This window comes from Dendropsophus ebraccatus, chromosome 1 (genome assembly GCF_027789765.1).
Source record: "Dendropsophus ebraccatus isolate aDenEbr1 chromosome 1, aDenEbr1.pat, whole genome shotgun sequence".
Lineage (NCBI taxonomy): Eukaryota > Metazoa > Chordata > Amphibia > Anura > Hylidae > Dendropsophus > Dendropsophus ebraccatus.
Window position 1 is genome coordinate 27,153,083 of NC_091454.1, and position 16,860 is coordinate 27,169,942.

The 16,860-nt window shown below is 44.2% G+C and overlaps 1 protein-coding gene across 5 annotated transcripts in view; it reads left to right on the forward strand.

Annotated features, from left to right (window-relative positions):
- Positions 1-16,860, forward strand: part of FLT4 (fms related receptor tyrosine kinase 4) — a 227,260-nt gene that overhangs the window by 134,800 nt on the left and 75,600 nt on the right. For all 5 annotated transcript variants that reach the window (XM_069969156.1, XM_069969155.1, XM_069969154.1 and 2 more), the window contains exon 2: positions 16,317-16,413. In XM_069969156.1, coding sequence (XP_069825257.1) covers positions 16,337-16,413 — 77 coding nt within the window. In that variant the 5' untranslated portion in view covers positions 16,317-16,336. The remainder of the gene's footprint in view (positions 1-16,316; positions 16,414-16,860) is intronic.

The window sequence follows — 16,860 nt, forward strand, 5'->3', positions numbered from 1 at the left end:
GAGCAGCGCAGGGGAGGAGCAAGTACCTAGTGCTTCACCCAGGGGGAACATGCCAGCCATGACTCCAATGTACTACATGAGGGAGAGTGGGTGAGTCACTGAGGGGAGGACTACAAGCACAACACAGCTGTAATCCTTCCATAGTACATATAACATGTCTGCAGCAGGTGCCCCCACCTCCATGGCTGACATTATCCTACAGCAGGGGTGGGGAACCTTTTCCATGTCGAGGGCCGGTCGGGCATTAATAAAATCATTCGAGGGCCGCATACCGTGCGTGGCAGTTAGTAGCGGGGGTTTGCAGCACCCAGGACAAGGCATAGTATTGTTCCCCTAGTGCCCCTGCTATTGTAGTTAACCCCCAGTGATGCCCCTTGTAGTCTAGTTAACCCCCAAGTCATGTCCCTGGTAGCCTAGTTAACCCCCATCAGGCATGTCCCTGGTAGCCTAGTTATTCCCCCCCCCCCATCAGTCATGTCTCTGGTAGCCTAGTTGTCCCCCCCATCAGTCATGTCCCTGGTAGCCTAGTTGTCCCCCCCCCCCATCAGTCATGTCCCTGGTAGCCTAGTTATTCCCCCCCCCCATCAGTCATGTCCCTGGTAGCCTAGTTATTCCCCCCCCATCAGTCATGTCTCTGGTAGCCTAGTTGTCTCCCCCATCAGTCATGTCCCTGGTAGCCTAGTTGTCCCCCCCATCAGTCATGTCCCTGGTAGCCTAGTTGTCCCCCCCCCCCCCCCCATCAGTCATGTCTCTGGTAGCCTAGTTGTCCCCCCATCAGTCATGTCCCTGGTAGCCTAGTTGTCCCCCCCATCAGTCATGTCCCTGGTGGCCTAGTTGTCCCCCCCCCCCATCAGGCATGTCCCTGGTAGCCTAGTTATTCCCCCCCCCCATCAGGCATGTCCCTGGTAGCCTAGTTAACCCCCATCAGGCATGTCCCTGGTAGCCTAGTTGTCCCCCCCCATCAGTTATGTCCCTGGTAGCCTAGTTATTCCCCCCCCATCAGTCATGTCTCTGGTAGCCTAGTTATTCCCCCCCCCCCCCCCATCAGTCATGTCCCTGGTAGCCTAGTTATTCCCCCCCCCCCATCAGGCATGTCCCTGGTAGCCTAGTTATTCCCCCCCCCCCATCAGTCATGTCTCTGGTAGCCTAGTTATTCCCCCCCCCCCCCATCAGGCATGTCCCTGGTAGCCTAGTTATCCCCCCCCCCCCATCAGGCATGTCCCTGGTAGCCTAGTTATTCCCCCCCCCCATCAGTCATGTCTCTGGTAGCCTAGTTATCCCCCCCCCCCCCATCAGGCATGTCCCTGGTAGCCTAGTTGTCCCCCCCATCAGTCATGTCCCTGGTAGCCTAGTTGTCCCCCCCCATCAGTCATGTCCCTGGTAGCCTAGTTGTCCCCCCCATCAGTCATGTCCCTGGTAGCCTAGTTGTCCCCCCCCATCAGTCATGTCCCTGGTAGCCTAGTTGTCCCCCCCCATCAGTCATGTCCCTGGTAGCCTAGTTGTCCCCCCCCCCATCAGTCATGTCCCTGGTAGCCTAGTTGTCCCCCCCATCAGTCATGTCCCTGGTGGCCTAGTTGTCCCCCCCCCCATCAGTCATGTCCCTGGTAGCCTAGTTGTCCCCCCATCAGTCATGTCCCTGGTAGCCTAGTTGTCCCCCCCCCCATCAGTCATGTCCCTGGGATCCTAGTTAACCCCCAAATAAAAAAATAAACATCTCACTCACCTTACCTCCGCTCCCACGCAGTCCAGGTCCTCTTCTCTCCCAGGTCCTCTGTGCCGGTCTTCTCCTGCAGGCGGCGCGCGATGAAATGACGTCATCGCGCGCGGCCCGCAAGAAGAAGCCGACATCCTCCGGTGTCCGCCAGCTGTCACAGACACCGGAGGATGCGGTGTATGCCGGCTTCTTCCCCAGCAGAGCGGCGAGCATCACAGGGGAGCTGCGGAGGTTCCCCACCCCTGTCCTACAGTGTTATGAGAGCAGATGACTGTATCTAATCCCACTGTGTGTGATACCATCATTTGGGACTCTGTATCTAATCTTACATTGTGATACTGTATGCTGGGGCTGTATCTAACCTGCTGTGTGTGATACATCTGCTAAGGTGCTGGTCAGTGAATAGAGGGACGCAGCCAGGGAGATGAGGGATAGGCCACGCCCACTTTCTCTCAGACAGAAGAAAAAATCATTTATTCTTCTGAGCCAAACAACTGGGGATATCTCAGCGAGCGCACAAGCTATCAATGCAGTTTAAGGCTCTTTTTAAAGGGTAACACGAGGGCTTTTTATCTGAGAAATTTCATTTTTTTGGCAACTTAAATTATAGTTACGCTTTAAAAATGGTCATACAGAATCGGTCATGTCCTGTTCACTCGGAAGCGGGATGCAGAAATTCTTATAAGATGTGAGAGTCCAGGGTGTGAGTGGACCAACTCTCTGAAATCCAGAGGATATGATAAATGTGCAAAATGGTCAAAAGTGCATCCTCTGCCGTACTTTACAAACAGAGTATGGCGCTGAAGCCTGTATGGGCACAGATGATACAATGGGGTATTTTTTATTTCAACTTACCAACTCACCAATAAGACATACCCCGAAAATAAGACATAGGGGGAGATTTATCCAACATGGCGTAAAGTGAAACTGGCTCAGTTGCCCCTAGCAACCAATCAGATTCCACCTTTCATTCCTCACAAATTCTTTTGAAAATGAAAGGTGGAATCTGATTGGCTGCTAGGGGAAACTGAGACAGTTTCACTTTACACCATGTTTGATAAATCTCCTCCTATAATAGTGCCTGTTTTCAAGCAAAAATTTATATAAGGCACTGTCTTATTTTCAGGGAAACACGGTAGGAGTTGTTGGGGGCAACAACCTCAAAACAGCTGTCTGCAGATGGGCAGTCTTTCCTTTTGGAGAGATTTTTGGCTTGGCATACATCCCCAGTCAAGGTTAAATCTTTACTCTTCTGTAATATGGAATGAATTCAAGAGACCAACCCAGAACTATGAGGCTTGGGTACATTTTCAGTCTGCCTCCTGAGTGATAGTGAGTGGTCTAATCCGACATGAGCCATGTATGTGCCTGGTAACACGCCTAGCGGTCCCACATTACCTCCCGCACCAGAGGAGGCTGTCATGTACATCAATAAGGGTGTCTCCGCCACAATATAATGCACATTTTTACTGAGCAGGAGAGGTGTTGCCCACACGCATGAAATTTTCCTGTAGCTCTGGGAATAAATAAATCAAAATTTCAGCACGAGCCGCAGTCAAGTGGATAAAGCGTCCATTGTTCTGTATGTATATGTAATCTTTGATCGTGCTAATGGTTTTCCAACTAGGATGGCTTAATGGCCCCTCAGGGTTTAGCTGTCAGGCAGGCTTCCAATCTCTGTCACTTCTATAATCTACAAAGTGGAGCACAGAGGGGTTACAACAGCTCGGCTGACATTGCTGGGGTCTGGCCTCCAGGCGTAGCAGGTTGCAGATTTAATCGTGTATCCTCCACTAACTCCACCAGCCATTCTAAAGTTTCAGGATTTCTTTCTGAACTGGCTTCACAAATAAAACAGTCCTCAGAGTTTCCGTGGTTTAGAATATGGTATCATGTCTGTGCCAGGACTGGATTGACCAATGTCATTAACTTCTTGAATATTTGACACGATTGAACAGGGGGTTGTCCGGGAAAGCAGAAAAAAGCTAAAACCTTCTGCTCCCCGACAATGAAAGTACTTCCCCACCCCACACAAGATGTGGACGCTTGGGTCTAAGTCTTGTTCATCGCACACCCGTTCGCGATGATTGGGACTGCCCCTCCACATGTTGTAAGCAATATTTGAAATGATAGGAACTAAGCACTGAGGAGCAGTAGGCTTTAGCTTCCTTCTGCTCCCTGGACAACCCCTTTAAGTCAATAAGATAAACTTTTTTTTATTCGGTGGGTCCTATGTCCCTACATGGTGTGGTATGTATACTGCAAAATATCTGCCATATGGGGCTCAAGAAACTGTGCCCAATCGCTAGAATTATTAGGCAAGTACTAAGTGTCCAGACCATGAAGAACAATGGCGTTCACTGCAGTCGTGCCAGATGATTTTCTTGGTGTAACTGAATGGGACACAGCTACCTAAGACCAACCATGCAGGTTTATGCAATACATACTAGGGCCATGTTCACATGGTGTATAACACCAGTCATCCACCTGGTGTATAACACTGGCGGATCACAGAATGGCCAGTGTTACTGAAGATCATCCCAGCTGGTACTGCAGTACTGATGATCTTCAGTTCTGCTGAATTCAGATGTGGACACACCCGTGTGGGCCTGCATACGAATTCACTGCTACACACAATGGAGCATGCAGCCGGAGCCGCACGCTGCATTGCGAAAACTGCCTTGTCAGTTTGTCGTGCAGCCGGATGTAGTCCTGGATGGAGAGTATACTAGGTATACATTCCGTCTGGGATTACATTAATTCCAATAGAACGTCTGTTTTGTATAAATCACGACCGTTGTTGCAACAACAGCTGTGATTTATACAAAACATACGTTGTGTGAACATGGCCTTATTATGGATTTTCGGTAATGTTCCTGTACAATATATTATATGGCAACTATATGGGGTTTTGAAACAACGGCCGTTATGTGTCATTAAATGACGGCCATCCACTCAGTTTCAACTGTGTGTGAACATATTAATGAAAGAAGTGATGTATTTCCTACAACAAGAAATCATATAACACAGCGCTGTACTGCAGATATGTGTTGCTTGCTGCTATATAGTTATAGGAGTCCCATACCCCTATGTGTGTATATATATGAAAACTCTTATATAATAGTATACAGCATTAAAACAAGTTGCAGTGCACTGATCCCTTTATCACAAAAAGTGCACAAAAGTGTATCTTATGGTCATACCTTAGTATTTTTGAGGACGTCAAGGGCCTGTTTGTATGATATCCTCTCCGTCCCCTCAGATCTGGAGTAGGTTAGAAGTGTGTTGGGTCCCATTCAGCTACACCACTACAACCAACAAACAGCATGTTGCATGCAGTCTACAAAGTTCAAGTGACGTCACTGTTGTGGGTATGGAGCTGGTAAGGGTCAAGCTTATAACGCATTGCTAATGTCTCGACCACCTTCATCAGAATATGCATAACACAGGCAACGAATGGGGAATGAGGTGGAAGAAAGCACTGATCTGATAGGAAAATTGTGCAGTGTAATATACATGTAACATCCATGCCCACATGAGCTTCAGCACCTACCTCTGTCCATGGTGTGCATTGGAGGATGAGCTGTTGACTTGATTTTGAGCACTTATTGTTTTGTGGTCTGAACATAGCTATATTCCTTCCTTGCAGTGTTGATTGAATTCCGCCAAACCCATTTGTTTCTATGGCTGACCTTGTTCTGGGCTACAGACGGTTAACCTGGGTGTTATTGACAGATCTCTTCACCACTCCTATTCTTTCCTACTAGCCTGTTTTTGTGTGTTCTGAATGCCAGAGGTTTGGTCCAATCATGCCCTGGACCAGGACTCTGACATCATATAAGAATACCTCTGACTCTCCATTCTGTGCTTGCTATAAGTCTAGTTTAGGGATGGTCCAAGCCGAGTTCGGTTCGGGTTCGTACGAACCCGAACCCTCGGTAATGATTCCCGCTGTCTGCCCACTCCGTGGAGGGGGCGGATCCAGCCAGAGGACCGCCTGGAAAACTGGGATACAGCCATAGCCATAGACTGTATCCCAATTTTCAGGGTGTTACTCCCGCTGGATCCGCCCGCTCCACAGAGCGGGCAGACAGCGGGAATCTGCTGCCGAGCGTTCGGGTTCATACAAACCCGAACCTCGGCAGGTTCGGACCATCCCTAGTCTAGTTAGATCTGGCTAGCATTTACCTTTTGCTATTTTGATCTTCTGACCTCTGGCTTACCGTTATTTGACTTCGCTATCTCTGGTTTTGACTTCTTTTTGCCTGAATATACCTTGTTGTGTTTCTTTGTCTTCTTTGGTCTTTATGTGCACGGTAACATAAGGAGGGCCTGACACCAAGTTGTTGCTGACTGCCTAGGGTTAGGCCGTCGCGTAGACAGGGACAGTTCTGAGAGGTTCTAGCGCTCACTATTTGTCTTCCCTGCCTGGTATCCCTGGGCTTTAAGTCCTGACACGTAGGGGAAGATTTATCAAACATGGTGTAAAGTAGAATTGGCTCAGTTGCCCCTAGCAACCAATCAGATTCCACCTTTCATTCTTCACAGATTCTTAGAAAAATGAAAGCTGGAATCTGATTGGTTGCTAGGGGCAACTAAGACTATTCTACTTTACACCAGTTTGATAAATCTCCCCCCTTGTCTCCCAAAGCCCCCAGTTTCCCAAAATCCCACTTACCTTAATTCTTAGTGGCACAGAACTGACACTATAGTAATTTTATGGTGCCAATATTCAAATAGGGGTGCAAAGGTGTTGTTTATCACGGTACTTGGTGAAAAACCTGTAAGTTTAATTTCTATGGTGGTGATGCATTTTTGCTTGGCCAAGCAGGTGACATATAATCATGCCATTTGCCATTGGACTTTTCTTGTGTAAATATATTACAGAAGCAAGCATTTAATAGATTGGTGTTTTTCTTATCCTCCTCCACCCAGATTATTTTTGAGAAAGCCAACATTTAAACTTTTAACATTATTATCATTTACAATATGTAGTTAAAGCATATTTCGGGGACTTTCAGAGATCAAACCCACACTGATCCTAATGTTGTATCATATCCTATTGATATTCCATAGGAGTATATGTTAGTAATACAACAATGTACATACATTTGGTAACTGCTGGTAATTATTAGTTTTATGACATATATTTCAGTTCTGCCAGAGCTAAGTTACTATTCTTTCTATGCTTTTACCTTTCAATAACCCCAAGTTGTAAACTTCATCCCTCTTAGATGGGGAGGGGGATTTTGGATATTTGCGTCTTGACCAATATGCACCCAAGGATTTACAAATATTTTGCTTTAATAAATGTTATTACATTGGAAAGGGATTTTAGTAGACATGCTTTCATTTAGTTTTATATCTGCAGGGCACATATTTTTGCTTGTCCTCCGAGGTCACCTTTAGCAAATAGTAGTTAGTGCTGTATTCTGTTTGACTTGGGATAGGAAGGGTCTTGGATGATTACTTAATGCTTATGGAACACATACAAGAATGTAGACCCTTCTTCCCCCTCTCTCAAGTTTGAACCTTGGATCTCTTGATTTTTCATGTATATTTTTCCAGTATTAATTATCTGTTCATTCTAGAGTTTGATTAACCACTTAGTATACTTTACTCTTCTCTACCATTAGAGACATATTCATTATAGTTATGAACTCCCATGTTTTTGTAGATTGCAAGCCAAAGATCTACCATACAACATATAAAGATGAAAGACCTTTAAGGCCATGTGAGAACATTGGCCGTTGTTTGACACATTCACCCGGCCATGCATTATCGGCCAGATGAACATCACTTAATTTAATTGGAATGCAGGCACATTCGGATGTGCACTCCAATTTTCCATACACCACAGTGTAAAGTACGTCCGGGAACTGTACTTTACAATGTGAGAACAGCCTATTTTAAACTCCCACCTATCACTTATTAGCAGGTGTACAAAATAGACCTGTCAATTATTTTGTGCGGCCACAGAGAATAACAGACGTAGTGTATACAGTGTGTATACACTACGTCCGTTGTTCCATACACTTTAATGTGAAAGATAGCTGTCAATAAACAATGGCCATTGTTGCAACCTCTAACAACGGACATTGTTTATTGCTAAGATACAATGTGTGAACATGGACTTAAAGTTATGACCAATTTCAACAGTTACCACTGAAACTCTCATTGCTATACAATAAGCTGCTTCTGAATGGTTGATTTAGAAAATCTACTCTAAATTCTGGGGTTGGTCCTAAAATGTCATCATCACTCAGGTTAGGGAAGAAGGGAAATAGGCAGTAAAGCAATTGGCCAGTAACCAAGTTCACAATAGCATAAAGCTTCAGCTAACATTTACAAAGCCCATTGTACCAAATGTAGTCACCTCACCGGCCCGGGTTCTTTGGTTTGACCCGTTTTGGACTCTGCTGGGTCAAAATTTCTTTCATAATTCTCTAAACCCAGGATGGGGAATCTTCAGCCATTGCAAAACTGTATTTCCCATCGTGCCTGGGCAGTTTTTCAACAGCTGGATAGCCGAAGGTTCCCCAAAATGTATTCTTATTTCTCCCTATGATAATGCTAATAAGTAGAGATGATCGAACAGGGCCGAAGTTCAGGTTCGTACGAACCCGAACCATCGGTATTTGACTCTCACTGCCTTCCCATTCTGTGGGGAAGGTGGAGACAGCCCGAGTACCAACTGGAAAACAGGGATACAGCCTAGGTCTATTCCCGACCACTGACCGGGCATGAAGCACCGGAGGTGGGCCAGCCGGCCCCCACTGTGGCGAAACTCCCTTCCCTATATGACGCGGCTCGATTAGAATTAGTGGAGCCGCGTCACAGACGGGAGGGGCCCGCCCCCAGTGCTTCATGCCTGGCCGATGCTCGGGAATAGACCGGTACCATGCGTGGGAACCAGGCGGCGGTTCAATAAAAAGGCCACAGCACTGGCATCCCCAGCACCGGTCTGTTTATGTGAAAAGCCCATAGCGGTGTACTTGCTTTAAAGTGACTGTACCACCAGCCCCAGGCAGAAGCACTGGAGGCGGGCCGACCCACCCTTAGTGGGAGGAAACCCCCGCCCCTCTATTATAGGGTTCCATTGATTTCAGTGGAGTCACATCATGGAGAGGCTGGGGTTTCTTCCTTGGGTCGGCCCGCCTCCAGTGCTTCAGCCTGGGCCTGGTGGTACAGTCACTTTAACAATCACCTAAAGGGGTATTATCATCTCATAAAGATAACTTCCCAACCCCTTCCAGATTTTGTACAGAGGTGGTCGGGAAGCTAAATACAGCCAAGCATGGGAGTTATGCAATTTGCATATTTTGCATATCTCCTATTGACTTCATGAGCCATGCTGTTTATATAACTCCCAAAGCTACGTAAACAGCACAGCTCGGGGGGGTCTGTGCCATTTGTGAAATTCTCATTAAAATTAATAGGAGTTAAGTAAATTTTGTAGCGCTTGTGCTTTGGCTTTCTGACCACCACCACCACCAGTGGCTTCAAACAAACCTGAAGGAATGGGAAAGCCTTCTTTGCATGATAGGAATACCCCTTTAAATATATCATTGGGGGCTATCTGGGAGAAACAGTCACACCAAGGGTGAAAACCATTCTTAAGTAGGTGACCAAGGAAGGTCTAAGAACAGGTGACGTCTGAATTTGTCTATTTAGTACATACATAGCCATTTACTTGACTGCATGGGCCCATGGTGGACAGGAGATTGTGGCAGCAGCTCTTAAATTAAAGGGAAAAGGACATAGGGGAAATAGACCTTTAGCTCAATGCACAACTGTAGTCCTCTGAGTACATCCATAGTATGCCACAAACCTTCCATATACAGACATGCAGCAGTAGATAATTTATGTCCAGTTCCTTAATAAATGGCATCCATACCTACTTGTCCTATTGAATAATGATCTGCATATGTCCCTTTAATTTGTAGCAATGTAACCGGATCCTATGGTTTGTCTACATGAAGGTGATGTCTATACTGTTAGTATGGGGAAACCTAATCTAGCCAGGTAGCCACAAGAATTCTCATCAGAAGTAACAACATACGGTTTGTATAGCGAGTGGTTTTGCAAAGAATTTTGAGTATTTCCATGATGACAGTGAACATTCTTGTGGGAAAACTATGAGAAGAATTGCAACAATCTGCAATACTGCATTCAGATGTAATGCTGAATAGTTTTACTGCAAGGCTACATTGTTGGTCAAAGCCATCGCTTACAGCATAGGCATTGTTAAGTTCCAATAAATAATTAAACTAAAAGGGAAATAAAATAAAAAAAATTCAAAAAGTTTCTCATAGCAATCACAAAGTTATCTGGAGAGATCCTACCTCTTCTGTTCTCCGGTGCTCCACTTCTTCCCTTCTGGCCGTTTCTAATTATAACTTATAACAAGAGAGACAAGAGTGGGGATGGAAGCATGTTGCGGCAATGATCAATAGCTCCCCGTTATCAATATTATGGCAACATCAGACAGCTACTGGAGATTGTGTGCAGGTGTGGTCTCGCCCACATGCAATATCCACAACATACTACCACCCCCTCTTGTCTGGGAAATTATCACCATAGATGTTCATAGGGAGGTAGTGGAACACCGAAGAGCAGAAGAGGTAGGACCGTTTCTGCTCTCCAGATAATCCATTTATTTTCTAATGGATCTTTAAAGGGACTGTGCTCAGTTTAAAAAAGGATTGAGTTTTTGTAGAACAACCAAGCCCACGTGGCCCTACAACCACTTCTCTAAATGGGGGTGTTTGTTACCAGCCCGCCATAAGGAGCATTAGATGTCGTTGTAAAACCTAAATGGAATTTGACGTCAATCATGGAACATTACACTCCCTTACACCCAATCACGGCTGTCATACACAGATGCCAACATTATGGTGTAAAAGGTCATGACTTGTTAGGGTGGCGGGAAGGTGTTGACCACATGAGACTAGACGTATTACAAAAAGAATGTGAATCCAGCCTAAGCTGTTAAATCATGTCTGCAACAGACTATGGATAAACTGGTCTTGTTTCCAGTTGTATTATGACTGCTGCTCAATGAAGAATGCAACAAGATTTTCTAGTAATATTACAATGATGTGATTCTGAGATATGTAAAAGAATATTTATACCACTCCCTTTTTTTGTGAGCCAGCAAGAATTTTTACTAAAGCTTTCTGCAGTGAAATCACCATCACCCATCATAGTGTAGTGTGATCGAAATAACCCGCAAGTACTGTAAATTTCTATTAAAGTGGTACTTCGGGCAGAGGTTTTTTTAATATATGCCTTGGGATAGGTTATTTGAATATAATAAAGCACACTTACCTACCTGGCTCCCTCAGAGCTGCTTGTATCTGGTTTGTCCCACTGTTTGTCCGTTGCCATGTCCTGTGGCCGTAACATAGAAGGCCTGCCCAGGTCCCGGAAGCAGCCAAACACTGGGACGGATCAGTAAGCTATCATCAGCGCTGTGGGAGCCAGGAAGGTAAGTGCACTTTAATATTTTCAAATGATCTATCTCTGGGCATATATTTAAAAAGGTACCTGCCTGGAGTACCCCTTTAACATACAGATTTTGAAAAGGAGATGTATGGTGCCAGAACCATGGAAGGCATCAAATCCTGAAGGGCTCCCTTTTTTTTTACTGAAAACTATATCTTACTGTGAAACACTGCTGTGTTTAGGAGAAAACATACTTTAAAGGGATATTCTGTATTAAAATTGTACTTAAATAAACCTATCACCCCAAGCTATATTTGTTACTAATTTTGTGTTATCACTAATAGTATTGGCCTCTGTGTGCTTTTTGTGTGCTTAAAGCATGAAAGGAAGTAGAAAATTGAGGGACTACAAACTGAGTATTGTCTCCAGCTCCCTGGCCCCTCCCTCTCTTTTCAGACAACACATCATCCCCTGATGTCACAGGAGGTGGGGCTGGGTCTAGTCCCACCCCTCTAAGTGATGTTACCACCACCGACCAGCCCCTCCAGCCTGAATCATTATCATATCACTATCATATACACAGTTGGTGAGGGTCTAAACACCCAGAACCCTACTGCTCAAAATTTTTGTGATGTCCCTATGTTTTTTTGAGGTGACAGGTACAATGCATCAGGCAAGGAGCAGTGACAAAGACCACCCACCCTTTAGTTCTAAAAATTCTGTAACGTTTTAGAGTAACAAATATGAAACAAAGGAGACCAAAGAGAATTCCATGCTGCTTGTGTTCGGGCAGCATAAATCCTGAAAGACTCCTTTTAACATTACTTATAATGGGCAGGGGGGCATACTATATGCGCAACCTCTTCAGCTGCTTAGGGGTAGGAAGCGAATGACTACCATTAAAGGGATTGTCCAGCGAAAATCTTTTTCTTTCAAATCAACTAGCGTCAGAAAGTTATATACATTTGTAATTTACTTCTATTAAAAAAATCTCAAGTCTTCCCATACTTATTAGCTGCTATATGTCCTGTAGGAAGTGTTGTTTTCTTTTCAGTCTGACACTGCTCTCTGCTGACATCTCTGGCCGAGACAGGAACTCTTGTCTCGGTTCTCTATGAATCCCCATAGAAAACCTCTCCTGCTCTGGACAGTTCCTGTCTCGGCCAGAGATGTCAGCAGAGAGCAGTGTGTCAGGCTGAAAATAAAACAACATTTCCTGCAGGACATATAGTAGCTAGTACGTATGGGAAGACTTGAGATTTTTTAATAGTAGTAAATTACAAATCTATATAACTTTCTGACACCAGTTGATTTGAAAGAAAAAGTTTTTCGCTGGACAATCCCTTTAAAGCAGTTTCTGCTAGATTGTATGTAAGGAACTGAACTAAAACTTTATAACATGTAAGTATTGGTGAATCCTGAAAGATACATGAAGTAAGTGCTCTATGCTAAACTACTGGAAAGTAAGGGGCTCATATTCTGCTCTGCACATGGGCCCTCTGTCCATGTCCACCTTTCACAATAGATAAAATTGCAATCTCACTCAAAGTGCACATCAGATAGATAATTCCTTCTAAGCTGCTGGTTGAGACCCACTGGCGGCAGCACCACCCTGTCCACTTCTCTGTTATGCTCCATGCTCGTCTTGGGGCTGCTTGTGTCTTCCGGCTTCTTCTTCTTCCTCCTTCTGCTGCAATGACAACTCTGGCCACCAGGGTGTGCAGGCAGCCAACTGCTCTGGATTTATAGAGGCAGCTTGTGTCCACGATGTCCATGCAGCCCTTGTTAAACGATAATCGGGCCCAGTAAACAAGCGCCAATCTAGAAAATCAGCGCTCGTTTACAGTTATTATCGGGCCCCCATTGGCCCGTGTAATAACACCCTTAGACTCCACTCCTGGTGTGGCCCAAAGCCAAACTGGTTAAGTAGCACAGCGGGTCCACCCTCGCTGTCGGTTACAGTCTACCCCCGTCTAAGGTTTTTTTTTAAATACCCCTTCCTCTTGCATATGCTGTCATTTTTTCTAGATTTTTTTTCCTGTATAATCATTACTGAAAATCCCCAACGTGACACTTATAATCCCAAATATTTTTTTCTTTACGTATGAAACTTAGATGTTTCCCACTGTAGCCTTTACAATTATGCAATCTCAATTTCTTTCACATAGCTCCAGTTCTAGTCCAAAAAAACAAACAAAAAAAAACAGTAGAGGTTGACGGGCTGAGATTCAAAATCTCATTAATCTCCATTACCTTCACAGTTGTTACAGCCAGGCAATTTGCATGTAACCCAACCCATCAATTAGAAGACTTTTCTGTTATTTCTTTTTATTTTTTTTAATATAGTGCCATAAAATGAGGTCAGCTTTTCTGGCACAAAAACTCCTGTGCCACCTCCATTAACTAGTCAATGACAAGTTCTTTAATTTCGCAAGTGTCAGACTGTCGGTAACAGGAACGAAGTGTTTGTAACTTTCCCTGTTTGTTGAATATAAGGAAAAACTTTACAGATATAGAGTTATAGTCCAGAAAGCAGCTGCATTAAATAAAGATTTCACCCTGCAAATAGCTCATGTGTCTGTTACCGTGCGGCCTAGGCACTAAGTGTAGGGTTTTTATTAAAAATAAGACGCCAAACCGCACATTTCTATACCTAACGTCATAAATCTACTTTGTGGATTAAATTTAAATCTGGCACCTTCTCCGATACTTGATTCTGTAGAACCCCTTCTGCTGGTTTTCTATTGCACTTTGTGCCCAGCAGATCTTTATTTTACTCATGTATGGCAACATTTTCTAAGGATATCATCTGCCATACAGACATTTATATTCAAAATCTCTCCAAAGTCTCCATTTTCACTTCCAGTGTAGAAGTAGCCATATAACAAATCAGGAATGCTGAATGAAAGGGGGAAAAAAACACTAAAATTTAATTTGTATGTTCTCTATTGCAGTGTTCCACTGGGTGTTTTTTTTTTGTTTTGTTTTTTTAAATAACTGTTGGTTAGATGCAACATATACTATGGTGTCTTCTGTTTACATTTCACTTGACCGTGTACCTTTATTTTTGCATCAAGTTATTGGTAGAAGGTGGACATCTTCTAGTTTAGGGTATATGCATGCGGAGTAATTCTCACTGAAAACTTTGAGCGGAATCCTCCACCACCGCTCGCTCCCCCACACTCTCACCTGAAGTTCTGCCCGGCTCCATTATATGCTCGGGCGGATTCCGTCGTCCACCCAAACAAATGACATGTCAATTCTTAGGGCGGACAATGGAATTCGCCTGTCCATAGAATGGGGTCCATGAAGCCGGCAGAGAGGGAAGCACAGGGTTTTCCACCAAAATTACTCTGTGTGCATATACCCTAACGCTGTTCCCTGCTGCAATCTACTGGTGATATTAAAAAATATATATAGTTATAGGGGGAGATTTATCAAACATGGTATAAAGTGAAACTGGCTCAGTTGCCCCTAGCAACCAATCAGATTCCACTTTTCATTGCTCACAGACCCTTTGGGAAATGAAAGGTGGAATCTGATTGGTTGCTAGGGGAAACTGAGCCAGTTTCACTTTACACCATGTTTGATAAATCTCCCCCATAGAGTTTACATTTACTAAACAGTTTTCATTACAGTTTTCTAAAAGGAAGGCGTTAGATAAATGAATTCTCTATAAATACTCCATATTAGTATTAGAGTCGGCTTGAGTCTTAATGAAATTAGAGAAAGAGAGTCTGAGTTGGAATAAAATCTAAAGGCCTACCTGCTTGGTTCCTGCATATACTTCATTGTGTAGTCTGGAGGTGGATTGGCCCTGTTGAAGGGGCTTACATGTCCATAAAAATCACATCTCTTTCCATTGATCAGTGGAGGAGTGGTATATCAGCCAAATAAATTTTGAGCCACCAGGTTAAAATTTTGGGAGCCTGCTCAAGGAGCAAAATATCCCCCCACTGATTAAAGGGGTACTCCAGCCAAAGCTCACTTACTGTGCAGCTCTGACCCCTGGAGCTGTTGACCTCTTCTGAGAATGCACATGCCATAGCCTGAATGCATACCAGCACCACCGCATTGTGGTGGCCTCTTGCAGTGGGTACCTTTTCTTACGGGATGCGTCGCCCTCCCCTTCACAGACAGTAATTGTATGCCATAATCGCAAGATAAGCGAGAGTACAGCCAACAGAGGAGAGCCATTGGCCCTTCCTCCCCTGGGACGATAAGTTAGGTCAAGTGATATTCCTGGATGAACTTATGCATCCCGGAATATCATGTGACCTGTGAACGTTGCTCTCTATGGTGAGAGAACAATACATTAGGCCAAAGGATGTCCAAGTTTTCCCAGCAGAATAATTTTCCAGGTATTCCAGCCCAACATGGTACACTTTGTAGAATCTATACTTACTGGTGATGTCACCAACTTACACACCCACACGTATGGGGACTGCAGTACAAGCTATTCCCTGACCTAAAACTTTAGTCCCATCATAGCATAAACATAGGGAATCCTAAACTTGAGTCTCACAAATTTCTATCTTGTTTGAAGGCAGCAGGTATATAAATGCATTTGGCCGTTTCCATGGAACTACATCATAAATCGACTTCACGTCTCTGCTTTCTATCAAAAGTAACAAGCGCCGGTGTTGAAGGTTTTTCTTTGCCTCATTTAGCCAAAATCACAATAAACGACACATTTTCAAAGAAGACTTGGGAAAAGAAATAAAAACAATGCCTGGGATATTTTAATTAAAGGACTAGTAAATTACCCTTGTTCTAAGGACTGCAATCAGATGTGATGGATGAAATGATCTCCTCCCCCGCCCCCTTACCAATGTACATACGCCGCGTTCTAGATTTTCATACAAGAGTCATTAGCTTGGGGATCTACATTAATTCTGAAGTCCAGGGCTGGTGCCACAGCAGGTTTTTGACATTAAACATTCCCCAGGATTTCTGCCTAAATATGAACAGGACTTTGTTTAACTTTCCTAAATATGTTGACACAGATGGGAGTTGGGGGGGCATACTTACTCCGGCTAAATGGTGAAGACTTCATGTCCAATTAGCAGTATTAATTTGAAATGTGAAACAAGAGCCCGGATTTGAGAGATCTGTTTATTTTACTGTATTCTCTTCTGGTTTTTGACTCTTTTAGATCTGGTGAGTGGCTATTCTATGACCCCGCCTGTTCTGGACATCACCACTGACGAACTTGTGATCAACACAAATGATTCACTGAGTCTCACCTGCAGGTAAGAGATTCTCGGTAAAAAATATAATCTCGAGTGAAAAGAATTTCAAGTCATGCAGTTTATTGACTCATGGGCCGATAATCATGAAAATGAGCGTTGCTAGGGCCCACCCATCAGCCGATATACAAGAAGAAGTTTTTTTCGTTGGCTGATCAGATCCTTTGTGCAATCCATCCAATGCATCTTTGCAAACAGGTGATGTGTAGCCGACAATAACGAGAACAAACGAGAGCTTGTAAGTGCAACCCTATTCAGGAAAGCTTGGACATCCCTTGGCCTAATGTACTGTTCTCCCACCATAGAGAAAAACAGGTTGGGGAACACTGGTCCTCTGAAATATTTTTTATAGATTGTGAGTGCAACCCTACTGATTTGTAAGAGCACAGCAAAAGAGTGCCAGATCGGCACTGGCTTGATGCAGCCTGTCAGACTGTGTAAAAAAAAAGC